The sequence below is a fragment of the Nyctibius grandis genome, chromosome Z (assembly GCF_013368605.1).
Source record: "Nyctibius grandis isolate bNycGra1 chromosome Z, bNycGra1.pri, whole genome shotgun sequence".
NCBI classification, from domain to species: domain Eukaryota; kingdom Metazoa; phylum Chordata; class Aves; order Nyctibiiformes; family Nyctibiidae; genus Nyctibius; species Nyctibius grandis.
In genome coordinates, this window is record NC_090695.1 from 66738262 (window position 1) to 66753998 (window position 15737).

Below are 15737 nucleotides of genomic sequence, written 5' to 3' on the forward strand. Positions count from 1 at the left end.
TTTCTCTAGAATATACAACACATTCTAGAGAGGAGTAAATAAATAAATTAAATTTCAAGAGGGAAATTACAGATCACAAATCATAGGCACTCTGCTATCGAGAAAAGACTTTACATAATTTAAAGGTTGTATTATTTGTCCTTCAACAAAAGAAGTATCTCCGTTCTGAAGAACACTCAAGAACATGATTGACTTAAAGTAGTTCTTAAAGATAATAGTGTGCTTACATACTGGCCTGTATAAAATTTATTTCAGTATATATATGTAAGAGCTTTCCAGAATCAGGCTTTTAACTTTATTGCTTTGTGGCACCCTACACATACACAGCCAGAGGTAATGTAAATTGATGTTAGAGGCTAAACTCAGAAAATTTTCCCATACATTTCCAATAAAAGAGACAACTTAAAGAAAGATAATTTTGTGACATCGACATGACGATTGCTGAAGTTTTTAGCATCGACAGGATTTTGCTTTTTTACTGGGTTGTAATATAAGACTACATTTGATTTTAAAAGATGAAGAAGTCCTTTGTAATAGTGCAGTAAAAATGTGTATTATCTGTAAAACACTGTATCAGCCATCACAATGATATCATAATGATCACCTCCTCAGATTGAGAGGATACTTTTCATAGTCACTGCATTAAATGGATGGATTACTGATAATTAGGAGTATTAAAACTGTAAGGCTTATTCACTTATGTGCTTTTATTTTTTCTTTATCAGATGTGAAGCAAAGGAACTGACAAAGGTTCTGTCTTCACAAAAGACATTCATGTTCTTTATTCATTTTTTTCCCCTTTCATATCATTTGGAGTTTTTATGTGGGCTATGATTACTGTACCAGTCTTTCCTCCTTTTAAGTCTGTAACATTCAGGTAGTATAATGAATAATGAATGTTTCTACTTCATTTTGCTTTTTATTTTCCCTCCAGGTGCTGGATTAAATAATGGCCAGTGGCATTCTGTATCCTTCTCTGCCAAAAGGAATCGTATCAGTGTAGTAGTGGACAATAATGTGACCTCGCCTGCTCATGCCTCCATACCTCTGCATATTTATTCAGGAGATACTTTCTACTTTGGAGGTGAGATATGTTGTTAATTTATGCTGGCAATATCCCACAGTTAAACATCAATTTTTCCTAACATATCTAATCAAATGGTGAGAATTATTCAGCTTGCCTCAAGTCTTCTTTGCCTAGCTTGGATATCTCTCAAAGGATTTGTTTTTCAGGTGTTGCTATGATGAGTTTGTGTTTTCTTAAAATTTTATAATGTTGAGTAGACTAAATTACCAACCTAAATCCTTGGTCACCTTTTAGAACATCGTTTTCTGGTATCATTCTCTGATAATTGAATATAGTCTGGCTGACAATCAGACAGACACACAATTGTCTCTCTTGTTGCACACTCATTGTGTTGCTAAATCGTTTTTTTGTGAGAAACTTCCACTGGGATGACTTCAAGTTTTCATCTTAAGTGAATGCTTACTTATTTGTGCAAATATCCTCTTTACATGATACACACTCTTAATTTTTATTTTTTTACTGCAGTGACACAACTTTCTTGTGTTTGGAGAATATAACTTGTGTTGAAAAACTACACTTAGATATCTTCATCTCCCTAGGAATATTGACAATTACCTGTCATCAAGTGATTTTGTCATTAATTACATATATCGTTACTCATAGAGTTGAGGGGATTGTTAAGATTCTAATTCAGTTGGGAATAGACTACATAATAGCAACGTTAAAGAGCATCTGAATGCATTATTCAGCACTAGCTTAAATACTTCATCTCTTAGTAACTTAGGAATTCATGACTGAACTATTTATTAACAATTCTCAGACTTCTGAGAAAAATTGAAAAATGCATACAAAACCCTAACTGAATATGGACCAAGTCATTGTTCACAGATCAGTTCCTTTGAAGCAATAGGTTGTAAATAAATTTCATGATCACAACCTGACAGTAAATATAGGAACTGCTACATTAACATCTGTGTGACTTTTTACATCTGGCATCTAGCCTTCTTTACTGAAGATACACTTTGACCTGGCTGATAATCAGAGAAAGATACAGAATATTGGCCTTGAATAGCCAGAGAACTTTTCGGATTTTTTTTCCCTTCTGTGTTACTTCAGGTTCCCACATCTCTGATTAGGTGATTTGCAGCATTGCAGGGTTGATGGCACAGGTGAACAGATTAGGAGGGATGTGGGCAGTTGCAAAAAGCAGCATATTCATTTAAGTTGTACAGCAGGACATTTCTATTTATCTTTTTGTGGGTGGAGGGTGCAAATTAATTCCAAGAACATTGAAAGAACTAACTGCATATCCACCCCTCAGCTTCTCTGGTTTCAGCTTTACAGATGAAATCTGCAGAAGAGCAGCTCATGCATGTCATGCAAACTTCGGGAAAAGTAGTAGAAGGTTTCTGAGTTTAGAAAATTGTTTATTAAAATTTTATGTTTTATGCCATTGTCAAAATGCAGACAATGCATTTTGACTTTCTTTCTAAGATATATGAATATTTACCATGTTTCTATATGCTGGTTGTTAAAACATGAATATCAGCTTTCCAGGAGAGCTGTCCTGGAAGGTGGTTAGTTTCCTCATTTTAAAGAATACAAAGTATGCAAGAAATGTGTATGCTTAGGTGTAAAAATGTGTGATAAACATGAAAATACTTTAGCGTTATGTCAGCACAATTTCTAGTGATGTTATCATCGAGGATATACTACCTCTCTCAGTCCTTGGAACAATAACTCATTGTAACAATAAGAGCAAAAGAGATTATTTAATATGGCAATAAGCACATACGGTAAATTTCTTTATTGAAGGATTTCTTCCTGTCTTTAATATCCAGCCCACAATTATAAGGAATCCTAATTTCATTAATAGTAATGATGTTGCCTATTCTGTAGCAGAACTAGAAGACAACTTTTAAAAGACAGACCCCAAGAAAAAATTATAGACGCAATTTTGAAGAATAGCTAAGTGTAAAAGACATAAACTTTTTCTGCCTTCTCTGGTGTTTGGTTTGGGTTTTTTTTCAGTATGAACTACACCGGAATTATCTCATTCTCAAATGAGGTCGTATTTTTCACCAGAAATAACAGAATTTATTTTACCATTTTGTTGTAGAATACTGTAAAGAATGTGGTTAGACCTGTAATTGGTTTGTTTAACTATGTGTGGCACTGAAAAGTTACTGTGCTCCTATTTGGACGTTTGCAAGTCCACAGATTCGTTGTTCTTCAAGAAATATACCAAGTAGATAATAAACATTTTCCTTCAGAAAGGTAATAACAATTACTAACAGTTTGGCTCCTCACCAGGGTAAAACACATTGAGAATTTATTTACTTGTTTCATTTCAGTTTTAGCTCATTTTCTATTGTATACTTCTTAAAAACATATCTATATTATTTATATTGTTGTACAGTCATTTGAATAGATTTACTAGTTTCCACTGTCATTTTACTTTCATATATAGTAAACCTCTGCACTGTCTTTACAGGACTTCAGTAAGTACCCATTAGCTCTGTGGAATAGAGAAGTGCCTTAAAAATCACTGCTTTCTAACAGCATGAAAAAAGGCCTTTGAATGCTGTGAACCAGAATGCAGTATTGTTTGGTTAAGATCAAAGAACGGCCCTTGTGCATCATTCCAGAAGCAATATTCGGAAGAAAGCCAAAGAAAAAATATTTAGGCATATTTTGTCATTCAATGTTCATCTGCCACTGAGAAAAACTGCTCAATGTACAGTGTTTAAATCAAATCAGGATCAAAGCAATTTATTGGTTTATTAACAATGTTTAATTAATTGACAATCAGTGAATAAGGCATTTTAGGATCAGTAACACAATCAAGAAACGACAATATTAGATGCTTACAGAATGTCATTCATAGGTTGGGTAGGACATCCAGACACTGTCTAGTCCAACCCTCTGTTCTAAACAAGTCTCCTTAGATCAGGATGTGCAGGGCTCTGACCACTGAAACCTTGAACAGCAAAAAGGATAGAAATCTCACAACTCTTCTGGGCAAACTGTTCTCATATTGACCACCCTCATGGTAAAAACACTTGTTGCTACTGTCTGATCAGAATTTGCGAGTTTTTACTTGTTCTTTGCCTCTTGTCCCATCACTGTGCACTTCTGGAAAAAGTCTGGCTCCATCTTCTCTGTATCGTCTTATCAGATAGCTTTAACTTCTCTTCTTCATGCTCAGCTTTCTCAGCCTCTCCTCGTACACCCTGAGCATTCAACTCCCTGACCATCTTAGAGGCCTCTATTGGACTCACTCCAGGATGTCAATGTCTTTCCTGGGGAGTCCAGAACTACAGCACTCCAACCAGATGTGGTCTCACAAGTGCCACACAGAGGGAAGTGCCACTTCCCCAGATCTGCTGGCTGTGTTCTTGATAATAGAGCCCAGAATGCCATTGCCTTTCTATGCTGCAAGGGCACATTCCTGGCTCATGGTGCACCTGTTGGCCACCAGGACCCCAGGCCTTTCTCTGTGGATCTAGGCAGTTATCCTCCAGCTTGGATAGTTGCATGGGCTTGTTCCATCTCAGATTAAAGACCTTGAACTTGTTCTTACTGAACTTCATGGTATTCCTGTCATCTTTCTTCAGCCTACCCAGATCCCTCTGAGTTTCAGCCCTACCCTCCAACATTTGACCCTTGCCCCCAATCTGATATCAGTCATAGCCTTGCTGAAAGTTCATTCTGTCCCATCATCCGGGTCATTAATGAAGACATTAAACAGCATAGCTCTCAGTAGTGATCTCTGAAGGACCCTCTGTTCACTGACCATCAGCTGGATTTTGCAACACCCATTGTCCATGTATCCCACCCATATCTCATCAATCTGGTGATAGGGAGACTATAGAAAACTGTTAGGGGCTTTGCTAAAGTCAAGGTATGCAATGCTCACTGCTCTCCCTTTGTTCACAGTGCCCATCACCTCAACAAAGAAAACCAAGAGCTTGGTCATGCACAATGTAGCCTTGAAGCTAAAGTTACTCAGTTACCTTCTTGTCCTTCACATGTGTAGAAATGGCTTCTAAGGGGATTTGCTCCATCAACTTGTCAGGGATTGCAGTAAGGCTGACAGGCCTCTAGGTCCCTGTGGCCTCCTTCTTGCCTTTCTTCAATATCGGAGTAACGTCTGCCTTTTCCAGTCATTAAGAAGCTCACAAAATTGCCAGGATCTTTTGAGCATTAAAATGACAGTGGCTTCACAATTATGATGGCACTTGTTGCAATGACGTAGGCTAGCTCCTGCAGCACCCTCAGGTGTCCCTTGGACTCTTTCTTCCTTCATTGTGGGTACTGCTTCCTTTCTTCATACTCTGCTAGGACACGGGAATCCTAAGGAGTAGTTTTACCAGTGAAGACTGAAGAAAAAAGGCTTTGCACAATTCAGTTTTTCCCAAGACCTTTGTCACTAGGTCACCTGCCCCATGGAGGAGTGCACCCAAAATCTCCTTAGCCTTCATTTTGCTACTGTTGGACCTATAGAAAACTTTTTGTTGCACTTCACCTTCCTTGACAGATTTAACTCCGTCTGAGGTCTGGATTTCCTAGCTGCGTTCCTAGACATTCAGGCAATACTTTTGTATTCACTTCCAAATTACATATCCCTGCTTCCACCTTTTGTGCACGTTCTCTTTGTGTTTGCACTCACTCAGGAGCTCCATGTTTGTTTTCAGGCCTTCTGCCACACCTGCTTGACTATTCTGATATGGCTATGGACTGTTCCTATGCTTCAAACAGCTTTTTGTGGAAAAATATTCAACCCTTTTGCTCTCCAAGGTTGTTTCTAGTGGGATCTTCAAAACAGGTCCTGAACAGACTGAGACTGGCTCTTCTGAAGCCCAGGGTTGTAATTCTGCTTCTTTTCTTGTTTTCTTCTCTGTGAATCATAAACTCCACAGCCTCATGTTTGCTCTAACCAAAACTGTCCTTGGCCTTCATATTTTCAACCTTTTCTTCCTTGTCTATGAGTAGCAGGTCCAACAGAGCTTCTCTCCTAGTTGATTCATTGATGATCTGCATCAAGAAATTGTCTTCAGTACTTTCCGGAATCTTCTAGACAATTGATATATTAAAATCACTATACTTAGCAAATAATTTTTGTCTTATTTGACTTCATTTGTGACTTAAAACTTATCCAAATCATGTGCACCTTATATTGTAACCTAACATTTGGCCACTAAGGTCAGTCAGTCAATCTGTTCATGTCTTGATTCCATTCATTGCTTTGGAACTGCTGCTTGGGTTATCCTTTACCCAAATTTTTAGTGATGCTTTTGCATATGCTTTAAAAACAGTAGCACTGCACAGAAGTATTTCTTTACAGTTGCACCACCATACCTAATCAGAAGTGCTTCTGCCTAAATTCTTCCACCCACAAAGTTTACAACATCTGGAGATCATCAAAGTTCAGTCTACTTTTGGAATATATAAAATTTTCAATAAAATATTTTTTTCAGCTCCAGGTTTTATGCTTCTTTCAGGCTGCCCTAACAGTGGAAACATTTCTGAATGTAATACCTCATTTGGTGGCTTTCAAGGATGCATGCGACTCATTTCAATTGGTAACAAAGCAGTGGACATGATCTCAGTTCAGCAAAATCTTTTTGGCAATTTCAGTGACCTTCAGATAGATTTATGTGGCATTATAGACAGGTAAGAAAATAATATTTACTCAATTATTTATTTATTTGAGTGCTTTGTTTCCAATACTAACTTGATGACAAAGAACAAAACACTTACAAAATAGCATGCTACTTCTTTTGTAAGAATTCAGAAGTCTAGAATAAATACAGTATACATAGCACAGCAGTTAGATTTCCATGCACTGCAAATAAAATTAGAGTAATTGGGGTTAAAATTATTTGATGTTTCCAACATCTTTTAATTATTTTTTTATTATATTTATTTTAAATACCTTACTGTCTTTTCAAATAAAACTATAGACACAAAGCCCCTCATCTGACATGCAGTCTCATTTACCCTTTGAAATGTTATGTTCTTTATAAATTACTACAGCTTCCTATATTCTACTCATCCAGAAACACAGTAGATAGTATTCATCACAATGAGTAAGCAATATTTTTTAGGCTATGGTCAGAACTAATCTCATAACTTGCAACAGATGGCATTAGCGTCTATTTAACAGACAGTGACTAATTTAAGTGGCTCCCTCTGCAGGGAGGAAAGACTATATACCTTCCCTGAAATAGATCAAAATGCTTGACAGAAAGACGTTGCTGGAGTTCAGTGTGGAGCAGGCAGAGGATGAGTCAAAAGTGGTGTTGTGTTGCAGAAAGGCAGAGGCTGCTGAGAAGAGAGGGAGCAGACACACTAACAGGCAATGGAAGGAGAAGTTTTCTGCTGTAGACTCTGAAGAATGCAGTCACAGGCTTCTGCTTTAATCCAGAAATTGTTGCCTTGGACCAAGCTGAAAGATTACCAAAATAACACAACAGGCAGGGAAAAGATGTGCTTGTAAACACTTCTCCCCCACCCCCTAAATTTCTAGTCCTCAAAAGCTGCCTTTTGGTCTAAAAAAGTCTGGCCTTTGAATTACAAGCCTTTTAAAAATTGCTCTCTTTGGGGAAAACAGTGTAGACAGATCTGTTTCAAGACCACAGTCAATTCAGGGTTCAGTCACACAGATGTATTTCTGTGACCTGCTTTCCATTCGTAGAGATAACACAGTGTACACCTATCCAGGTTATTATTTTGAAGAAAGTCACTGAGCCTTGTAGATCAAAGACAAAAATAATACTAGTTCTTTACCTAATTGTTCATAAAAGTTTACAGAGAGAAATCTCCGAAAGGAGGCTAGAAAATCTGCCTACATGTGATCCTTCCAGTTAGGTTGTAATGTGTATTCTCACTATTCTTTCTGCATCTATTATGTTTTAAGAACATACACTGTTGCATATCTATCGTTCTTTGTGCTAATTTATCCGTTACTGAGTTAATCCTGACTTTGCAGTAGGCAGTAAGTATGATAGACATATGACAAAACAGAGTTTGGCTTCAGTCACAATTTTACCATATAACTTGTTAGGGATTTGTATTTGCAATGCAGCATACACTTACATTTCTTTTTAGCTTTCTAGCACCCTACTCCTTTCCACTCATTTTCTCACTGTTCAAATTTCACAGAATCACAGAATCAATCAGGTTGGAAGAGACCTCTGGGATCATCGAGTCCAACCGCTGCCCTGACACCACCATGTCAACTAGACCATGGCACTAAGTGCCATGTCCAGTCTTTTCTTAAACACATCCAGAGATGGTGACTCCACCACCTCCCTGGGCAGCCCATTCCAATGTCTAATAGCCCTTTCTGTAAAGAAATTCTTCCTAATGTCCAACCTGAACCTCCGCTGGCGAAGCTTGAGGCTGTGCCCTCTTGTCCTATCGCTAGTTGCCCGGGAGAAGAGGCCAACTCCCACTTCACTATTCCAATTTCTTTCACCGTCTCCTTTCTCTCCTCTCTGAGACACCTCATGACACTTCTTTCCAGCTTCTAAAGCACTGTATCACTGCTGTTTTTTCAACACTGGAATCGAACTTACTCCACTTTCATTACACTGCTTGTTTTTTTTGCTTCTGGTAAAGAGAGAGAATAGGGAACAGAATCAAGTCAAAAGACTGTAGTGGGGAGATCTGCATATTCTCTAGTCAAATATATTAAAGGAGATCTAAGCAAGGTTATGAGTTGAAAGCATCACCATATTGGCTCATAATATAATTGATGCCAATTACTGTCTCTGATTTACCATGGATTTTTCAATGTATAGTGTAACTGGGGACCTTTCAAAATGCTCATCTCAAAGCTCCGGTTTAGGAATCATCTCTTCCTCTATGAATGCAAAAATGTTTTGCCTAAATTTTTAAAGGAAGTTGGTACATTTTTACCTGTGGTAATTCCAGTTCCTTTCAGCTTTTGAATGGCAATAGTCTGTCAATGAGTACATGTGGGTTTTTAAAAAGAAGTTTGTGTGTGTAAGCATGTATAAAGTCACTCTGTGAATCTCAGTATTGAGAAATCGAGAATTATTCACAGTATTCCAAATGTCATAACATTATTATGTTATTCAGTGCAAGTTCAGGTATTCAGAACTGCACCCTATCCTTCTGATGGCTTTTTTTTTTGTTGCTTTTAAGCACTGCATCAAAGGGGGCAGATTTATATACAGATCTTCCTCATATCTATCTTGCTGAATTTTTATAGTATATCAAGATAATTATCATCCTTATTTTATGTCAATACCGCTGCCATCTGTTTTTTTTTTCAGTATGGACTTGTGTAAATCTCTTAAACATCCCAGCCACAGTCTTTTTCAAAGTGTTTTTACTACTTTCTGACACTGTATTAACTCTTTTTTTTTTTTTAGTTTATGTTACTCTCATAGTTAATCAAAATTATGTGTGGTTACACATGATCAATGATACCAAAGAAAAAAAAAGTCTTTATGGAAGGTTTTTGGTTGGTTAGCTGGTTTTGTTTTCTCTAAAATTTGCTAATGTTAATTTCTGTCTTCTTTTATCTTGACAGTTGCACCTTTCTTGCACTTCTTCTGACAGATTTAGTTTGCAGCTCTCAACATGCTTAGCATATGTCTTCCTAAATTATAAAAATAGAAATTTAATCCACCCATTTTCATCAATTTCATTACATTCACTATCTTTTATTTCAAAATAGGCTGTTTTTAGAAAATCTTCCTAGTCTTGTGCTAGCTTGCTCGAGGGACTGTTTCTTTCCAGTTTCCTCACACAGGCTCATTCTATTTGATATCTGCAGCTTATCATCTGGAACAAACTTCATGTTTCTCTTCATCAAACTAGTTCTACATCTCACCCAGTTGATAAGATACATTATTCTTTGCCAACACTAAAATTGCTTACATGTATTAAACAATTTCTAATAGGTAGCTTGTATCATCTTGTGCACCATATTGTTTGAGAGAAAATATTTTCTTCCTACAATGAGTTCTACACGTCTTTGGTTGCCCTAAGCTAAAGTAACCAGCATTTTTGCCACTGTGCTCCCAATGGTCGATATTCCCTCTACAGCTGGGGGCAAACAAACCACTTCTTTGTATTGAAGTCTTTGGATTTCCAATTCTAAATAGTGAAGCATGACCGAAATTCTGGTGTTGTTGATGGTTTTTGTAGTAGAAACAATAAACCATGTGTAAATGTAATTGTTTTACACATTTAAAATGCATGAACACAAATAAAAATTACTGTTTGCATAGGGATCTGAATTTATATGTAATAGTAAATAAACTGAAAATAATTCTATTGAGTGCATTCTTTCTCTCATATACATGTATACATGTTTAACATTTATAGAGTATGTTTTACTTTATTAGCTTTATAACCCTCATAGACAGATGGTTGGTTAATCATTTATTTGTTGGGATATAATTTAATAACCTGTTCTTCTTTTTAAACAAAAAAAATCCCTACCATTTTCCTATTTTTTTTTCTCAGTTCCATAAACTTTCCAATTCCTTCTTCTATGCTTAAATTATTATCACTCTTTCCAGTCATTGCTCTTCCCATGCACCTTCTTTTAGTCTTTTCATTGTATAATACATTTATATTCTTCCTTTGTTCATATACCTCTTGGGCATGAAAATAATTATCTGCATATATTTAATTATATTTAATTTATATAAATTGCAGCAATTATTTATTCTTTTCAAAATATCTTTTAGCCATATTTTGGAACCATGATAAGAAGATAGTGTACAAAAAATTTATTTAACAGATAATTGGCATATGAATTTCTTCTTTTTTTCTTCTTTATCAAAAGTGTATTAATGTTCTGGATCAATGTTTTCCTTTGAATATTAGCTTCTGATTATTATTAGCCCGCTGCCTTAGTTTTAAATCATATATCATTTTCAGATGTCAAACACTTAACAGTGTATTATCAAGTAATATGTGGTAAATGCTTACTCAGATGGTTTTTTTTCTGGTTCAAGCAGACATAGTGATGAATCCAATAATTTCCTTTTACAGATTAAATATTAGAAATACTTTTTCTAATATTGGAAATATTTTCGTTAGAAGACTAGTAGCCTCAGGAAAAGCACTTGCTAAATCTGCTTTGGGTAGGGTCTCAGCATATAAAGTAGTTATAGCCATAATTATAGCTTCACTTTGATGTAACTAGCGGCTAATTTCTTCTATACATTCTGAAACAGAGTGAAGATGTACAATTTAATGTTTAAAGATTTAAATTATACTCTAAATTGTTTTCACTTCTATTAAAGTTGGTTCAAGCATCATCAATTTCATCTAGGCTTTTAATCTTGTGAACACTATTAGGAAGATTAATTAATAAGGACAGGGACTGAATACAAGCAAAGAACATGTAAATCACTTGCAATTTAGGGATAATGATGTCTTTATCAAAAAAGAATAAGACAAGAAAGGCTATGACTGAAATACATGCAAGCAGAGCAGCTGTCAGAGGATGCATTAAAAGTCCTGAATGCCAGTTATGTTAGAGGAGATGTATATTTACAATAATTGGCATCTAGTCATACCCTAAGAATTATTACTATGCACATTTATACAATTCCTTCAAAGCATTTAATAGCAAAGTGATTGCAAACCTGGTGAGTAAAGATCATTTTTACTTTCCAAAACAGATCTCATTCAGACATATATTGTCTACACACTTGTCTTAGAAATACATTCTATGAGTGAGAAAATAGACACAAGAGCAGCTCTTTCACTGGCAAAAATGTCACTTACTTGCTTGAAAATATGTGACCTATATCACTTTATTTATTTTACCTGCTACTGCTTTTTTTTTTTCTCTTCTCTGAAAACCTCTACTTATCCTTGTTTATAAACATGAAAGGAAGACAGAATCCTTTGAGAGTCAGGAGGAGTGAATGTACAAAGGCCCTGAATTATTCATAGGACAGATATGTAAACTGCCGGACTTTCTACAATACTAACTTAATACACCCCTAAGATTTCTTGAATAAATTAAAAGGCATTTTAAGATCGTGTGAATATTAGTGGGCCTATTTTCTTTTTTCTGTGGTTAATATTGACAATAAAGACTTTTTGTAGTTTCTGAGCTGTATCATACACATGTATATGCACATACACTCACTGCAATTAGATTGTTAACTAATTTCTAAGGTGGAAAGCGGGTAAATAATTGGTTAGTGTGCCACTCTTTCAATATATTTTCAGTCGTGTTTGTAAAAAAGATAAATTTATTTTCATCTCATACAGTGTTTTAGACTTAGGTATATTGCTTCCGTCTTAACCATTAAGCAGTTACAGGCAAATTTTCTTTTCAGTCAGCCATTGTAAATTCAGAAAAAAAACACCAAAATTCTTCAGGTTTCTGCTCATATCACCGAAAGAAGTCTGGCTTTACTGGTAGTTACCTCTTGTGATGGAACTGCCATACTGAATATTTTACTGTTTCTAGAAAAAGAAGTAACTATGATTTTAGAAAAAGAAATAGGTTTCAGGCACTATGGTCGGTTTTATTTGTTATGTAATTTTTTTTTATTTTTTTCTCTTATTTTTAGAAGAATAGAAATAAATCTGTTGTGATGCTGCTTTGTTGTGACATATCTTGTTGAAGAAATCCTATCAGTTGCAAAACTTATGAGTGAATTATCAGCATGTAAATCTTTAATTGGATTATCAATCTGTATTGAACTGCTGATAGTTGAACAGTGTTAAGTAACAATTATGCATTTTACACTTTATTTTTGTTCTCACAGGCTTATTGCATAATTAATATGTTTATTATAGGCAATAGGAATAGCAGGGAAGATGGGGAAATCTTTTAATTTTCTAGTAATCATATTGGATATCTTCCCCAATAAGCCTGAAGACTTCTTTTATGTTACTATACTTCTTTTCCATGATTTTGCATTCCTTGATAAATACAAGTGATATGTAAAGGAATGGAAAAGAGAGTGAAAATGCTCTTCATTTTTTAATTTTAGGTGTTTGCCTAATTACTGTGAGCATGGTGGTGAATGCTCACAGTCCTGGAACAGCTTCTACTGCAACTGTGACAATACTGGTTACAAGGGGGCTACTTGCCACTATCGTAAGTCTACGATGTTTTCTGACTATGCTTTTATTTCTGATTGATTGATTTTTTTCACCACAAAAATATACATTTGTATTTATCATTCATATTAGAAGACTTTTCAGTCATGTAAGTATTTGTACGTTGGTTCAAGGAAAGTCCTTGAGAATTCAAAATACGTAGCAGCAAAAACTCATTGAAAATTCTGATGTTTATATGTTTCTGTTTCACATTTTTCATAATTTACATGAGATGGTCAGTAATATCCTCTTCCATCCATATAATTCCACTTTCTGAATCAGCAAATCATTTAGAAATGTATTTAATTCATCTTTATTCATCACAACAGTTATTTTTTTCTGAGGCAATGGGACTATTCATGTGCAAAGGTCATCACATGCTAAGCCCTAAACACACGTTTATGTAGTTTGCTGAATCGGGGAGTATATTAGTAGATATTAAAATAAAACCTAGTTGAAAGTAATTTAACTAATTTCCCAGGAGATGCTTCACATTTGTACCACTTTAAGCATGTTCTGGGGAGCAGGATAAATCATTACTCTGGCCTCCATTACATGCTTCTATTAACTAGAAATCCTTATGAAACTGTGCAGATAATTTTGAAACACTCCAAAGACTGCCCTAATAATCAGACAAATAATTTTGTCCTTATAAATTGCCCTTATAAATTCTATACAATCCTTGTTGGCAGTTTTATGAAAAGAATGTACATCTACATACATGGGATTTTTTGAGAAATCACTGATTTTAGAAGACTACCTATTAAATCTTGCTTGTAGAGAGTCAACAACAGTGATGACTTTTCCTGTAATGCCTTAATTACAAAGAACACAGTGGCATAAATAACAATTCTAAGAAAATTTATGTAACAAAGAAAGGATGCCAATAGTACAGATGTTTTTGAATACCAGAGTGTATAATATAAAACTATGACAAGACCGAAGTGAAGATGAAGGTGATTTGCTTAATTATAATTTGAAAAATCATATGGTGAATCAACTGGTGATGTCTATGAGGACAGATGGAGGCCATGGTTTCCTAATGATTAGGACTCCATGACAAATATAATAATATGATAAGAGTTATTGAATATTTATTCATTGTCAAAAATACATATAAAATCTTTCCAGGATGTTTGTTTATTATTAATAAAATGCTGTATCTAGGGATTTAAAACGGAAGACTCTTAGGACTTTATTTTAGTGATTTTAATAACGATTTCAAAACAAGAACCTAGGATAATTTTTGGCCATGTTATTACACTTCTGTGTAATTTCAAAAGAAAAAAATGCCCTGTGGATTCTCAAAGAAACATTCTTTTTCTTATAAACCTAGAAATAAGTTGCTGATTTCAAAATATTTGTATACAAACTACCAGGTTCATAAAACAATTAATGAATAATTGAATCTCTTTCATCATGTTTAAATTTAACTATTTGCTGTAAGGAACCGTAAAATTCCACTTGAAAATTACATAAGTTGTGCATTTTGAATATTTCATAAAATAAGCAATCTGAATTAATTGTTTATCTTTTTGACAGGTGTTGCTGCATAGTAACATCAGTCATCAGGCAAAAAATACAGATCACAATCTTCCAAAAACTATCTTTTTTTTAAAAAACAGCAACTCTTTTAGATTACTGTACTAGTACTTCATTGCTTTTTTTTTAAATAAAAATAAATAAACTGAATTTATATACATCAAAGTGTTCTAGACTGTTGATAATTATTATGGAGTTATGTTTTTATTTGTATAGCCGTCGTAACTATATTTTTTTCCAAATCTAATGGCTCTTTCTTTTTTTGGCAGAGCATTTTCAAGTTTTAATAGTAACTCATAGAGCACACAGTTTAATTTTGAAAAGAAAGACCAGAACAGTATGGCTGCTCAGTAGCAAAGTAATGGTTAAAGGAGAAGTTATTCTAATGTGGTCTAACTGTGACATTATCATCAGTGGTTCCTGTCTGTTTAAGTACAAAGATGGACTCATAAGTCCTTTTTCCCAGGCTTTTGATCATAAAGAAGCCATCACAGACTTTTCTTTAAGCCTTGACTGATATAAAGTATACATGACATGGGAACGAGGAGCTGTCATTTTGTCTTTGCTTATTTAGTGCTTTTACTGCAGTCTCTGACAAGTCGTTTGCCCTACTATTTAAAAAGGGAAAAAAATTAGAAGTGTGAAAGCCAAAAAATGCCAGGAGACAATCAGATCACCTAGAAACACTGCCTACCTTCCTTTGTATGTAATAACAACAACAACAAAATTTTGATTTGGTTGAGGTAGTTAGTGTTTGTTTCCTCAAAATCTGCTTACCAGGGTCTAAGTAATACCCTTGGCATTCTCATTACTTGTCAGTTTTTACAACTATTTACTCACCCACATTTCATAATTTCCTCCCTGAAGTTTCCAGCTTGAAATATGGAAGAAAATGTTTGAAAATGCCCCTTGTGATCTCCCCAATAAATAAAACCAAATACACTTTACAAATTCAAATGAAAGTGTCATTTTGATTATGTGATTTTTTCTGTATTCTTTAGCATTGAACACCACAACTTCTTTTCTTCATTGACAGGCTCCACGCAATTTT

The 15737-nt window shown here is 35.0% G+C and overlaps 1 protein-coding gene across 1 annotated transcript in view; it reads left to right on the forward strand.

Annotated features, from left to right (window-relative positions):
* Positions 1 to 15737, forward strand: part of CNTNAP4 (contactin associated protein family member 4) — a 246282-nt gene that overhangs the window by 174076 nt on the left and 56469 nt on the right. Inside the window, exons 9-11 of the mRNA XM_068422299.1 lie at positions 935 to 1084; positions 6508 to 6703; positions 13036 to 13142. Coding sequence (XP_068278400.1) covers positions 935 to 1084; positions 6508 to 6703; positions 13036 to 13142 — 453 coding nt within the window. The remainder of the gene's footprint in view (positions 1 to 934; positions 1085 to 6507; positions 6704 to 13035; positions 13143 to 15737) is intronic.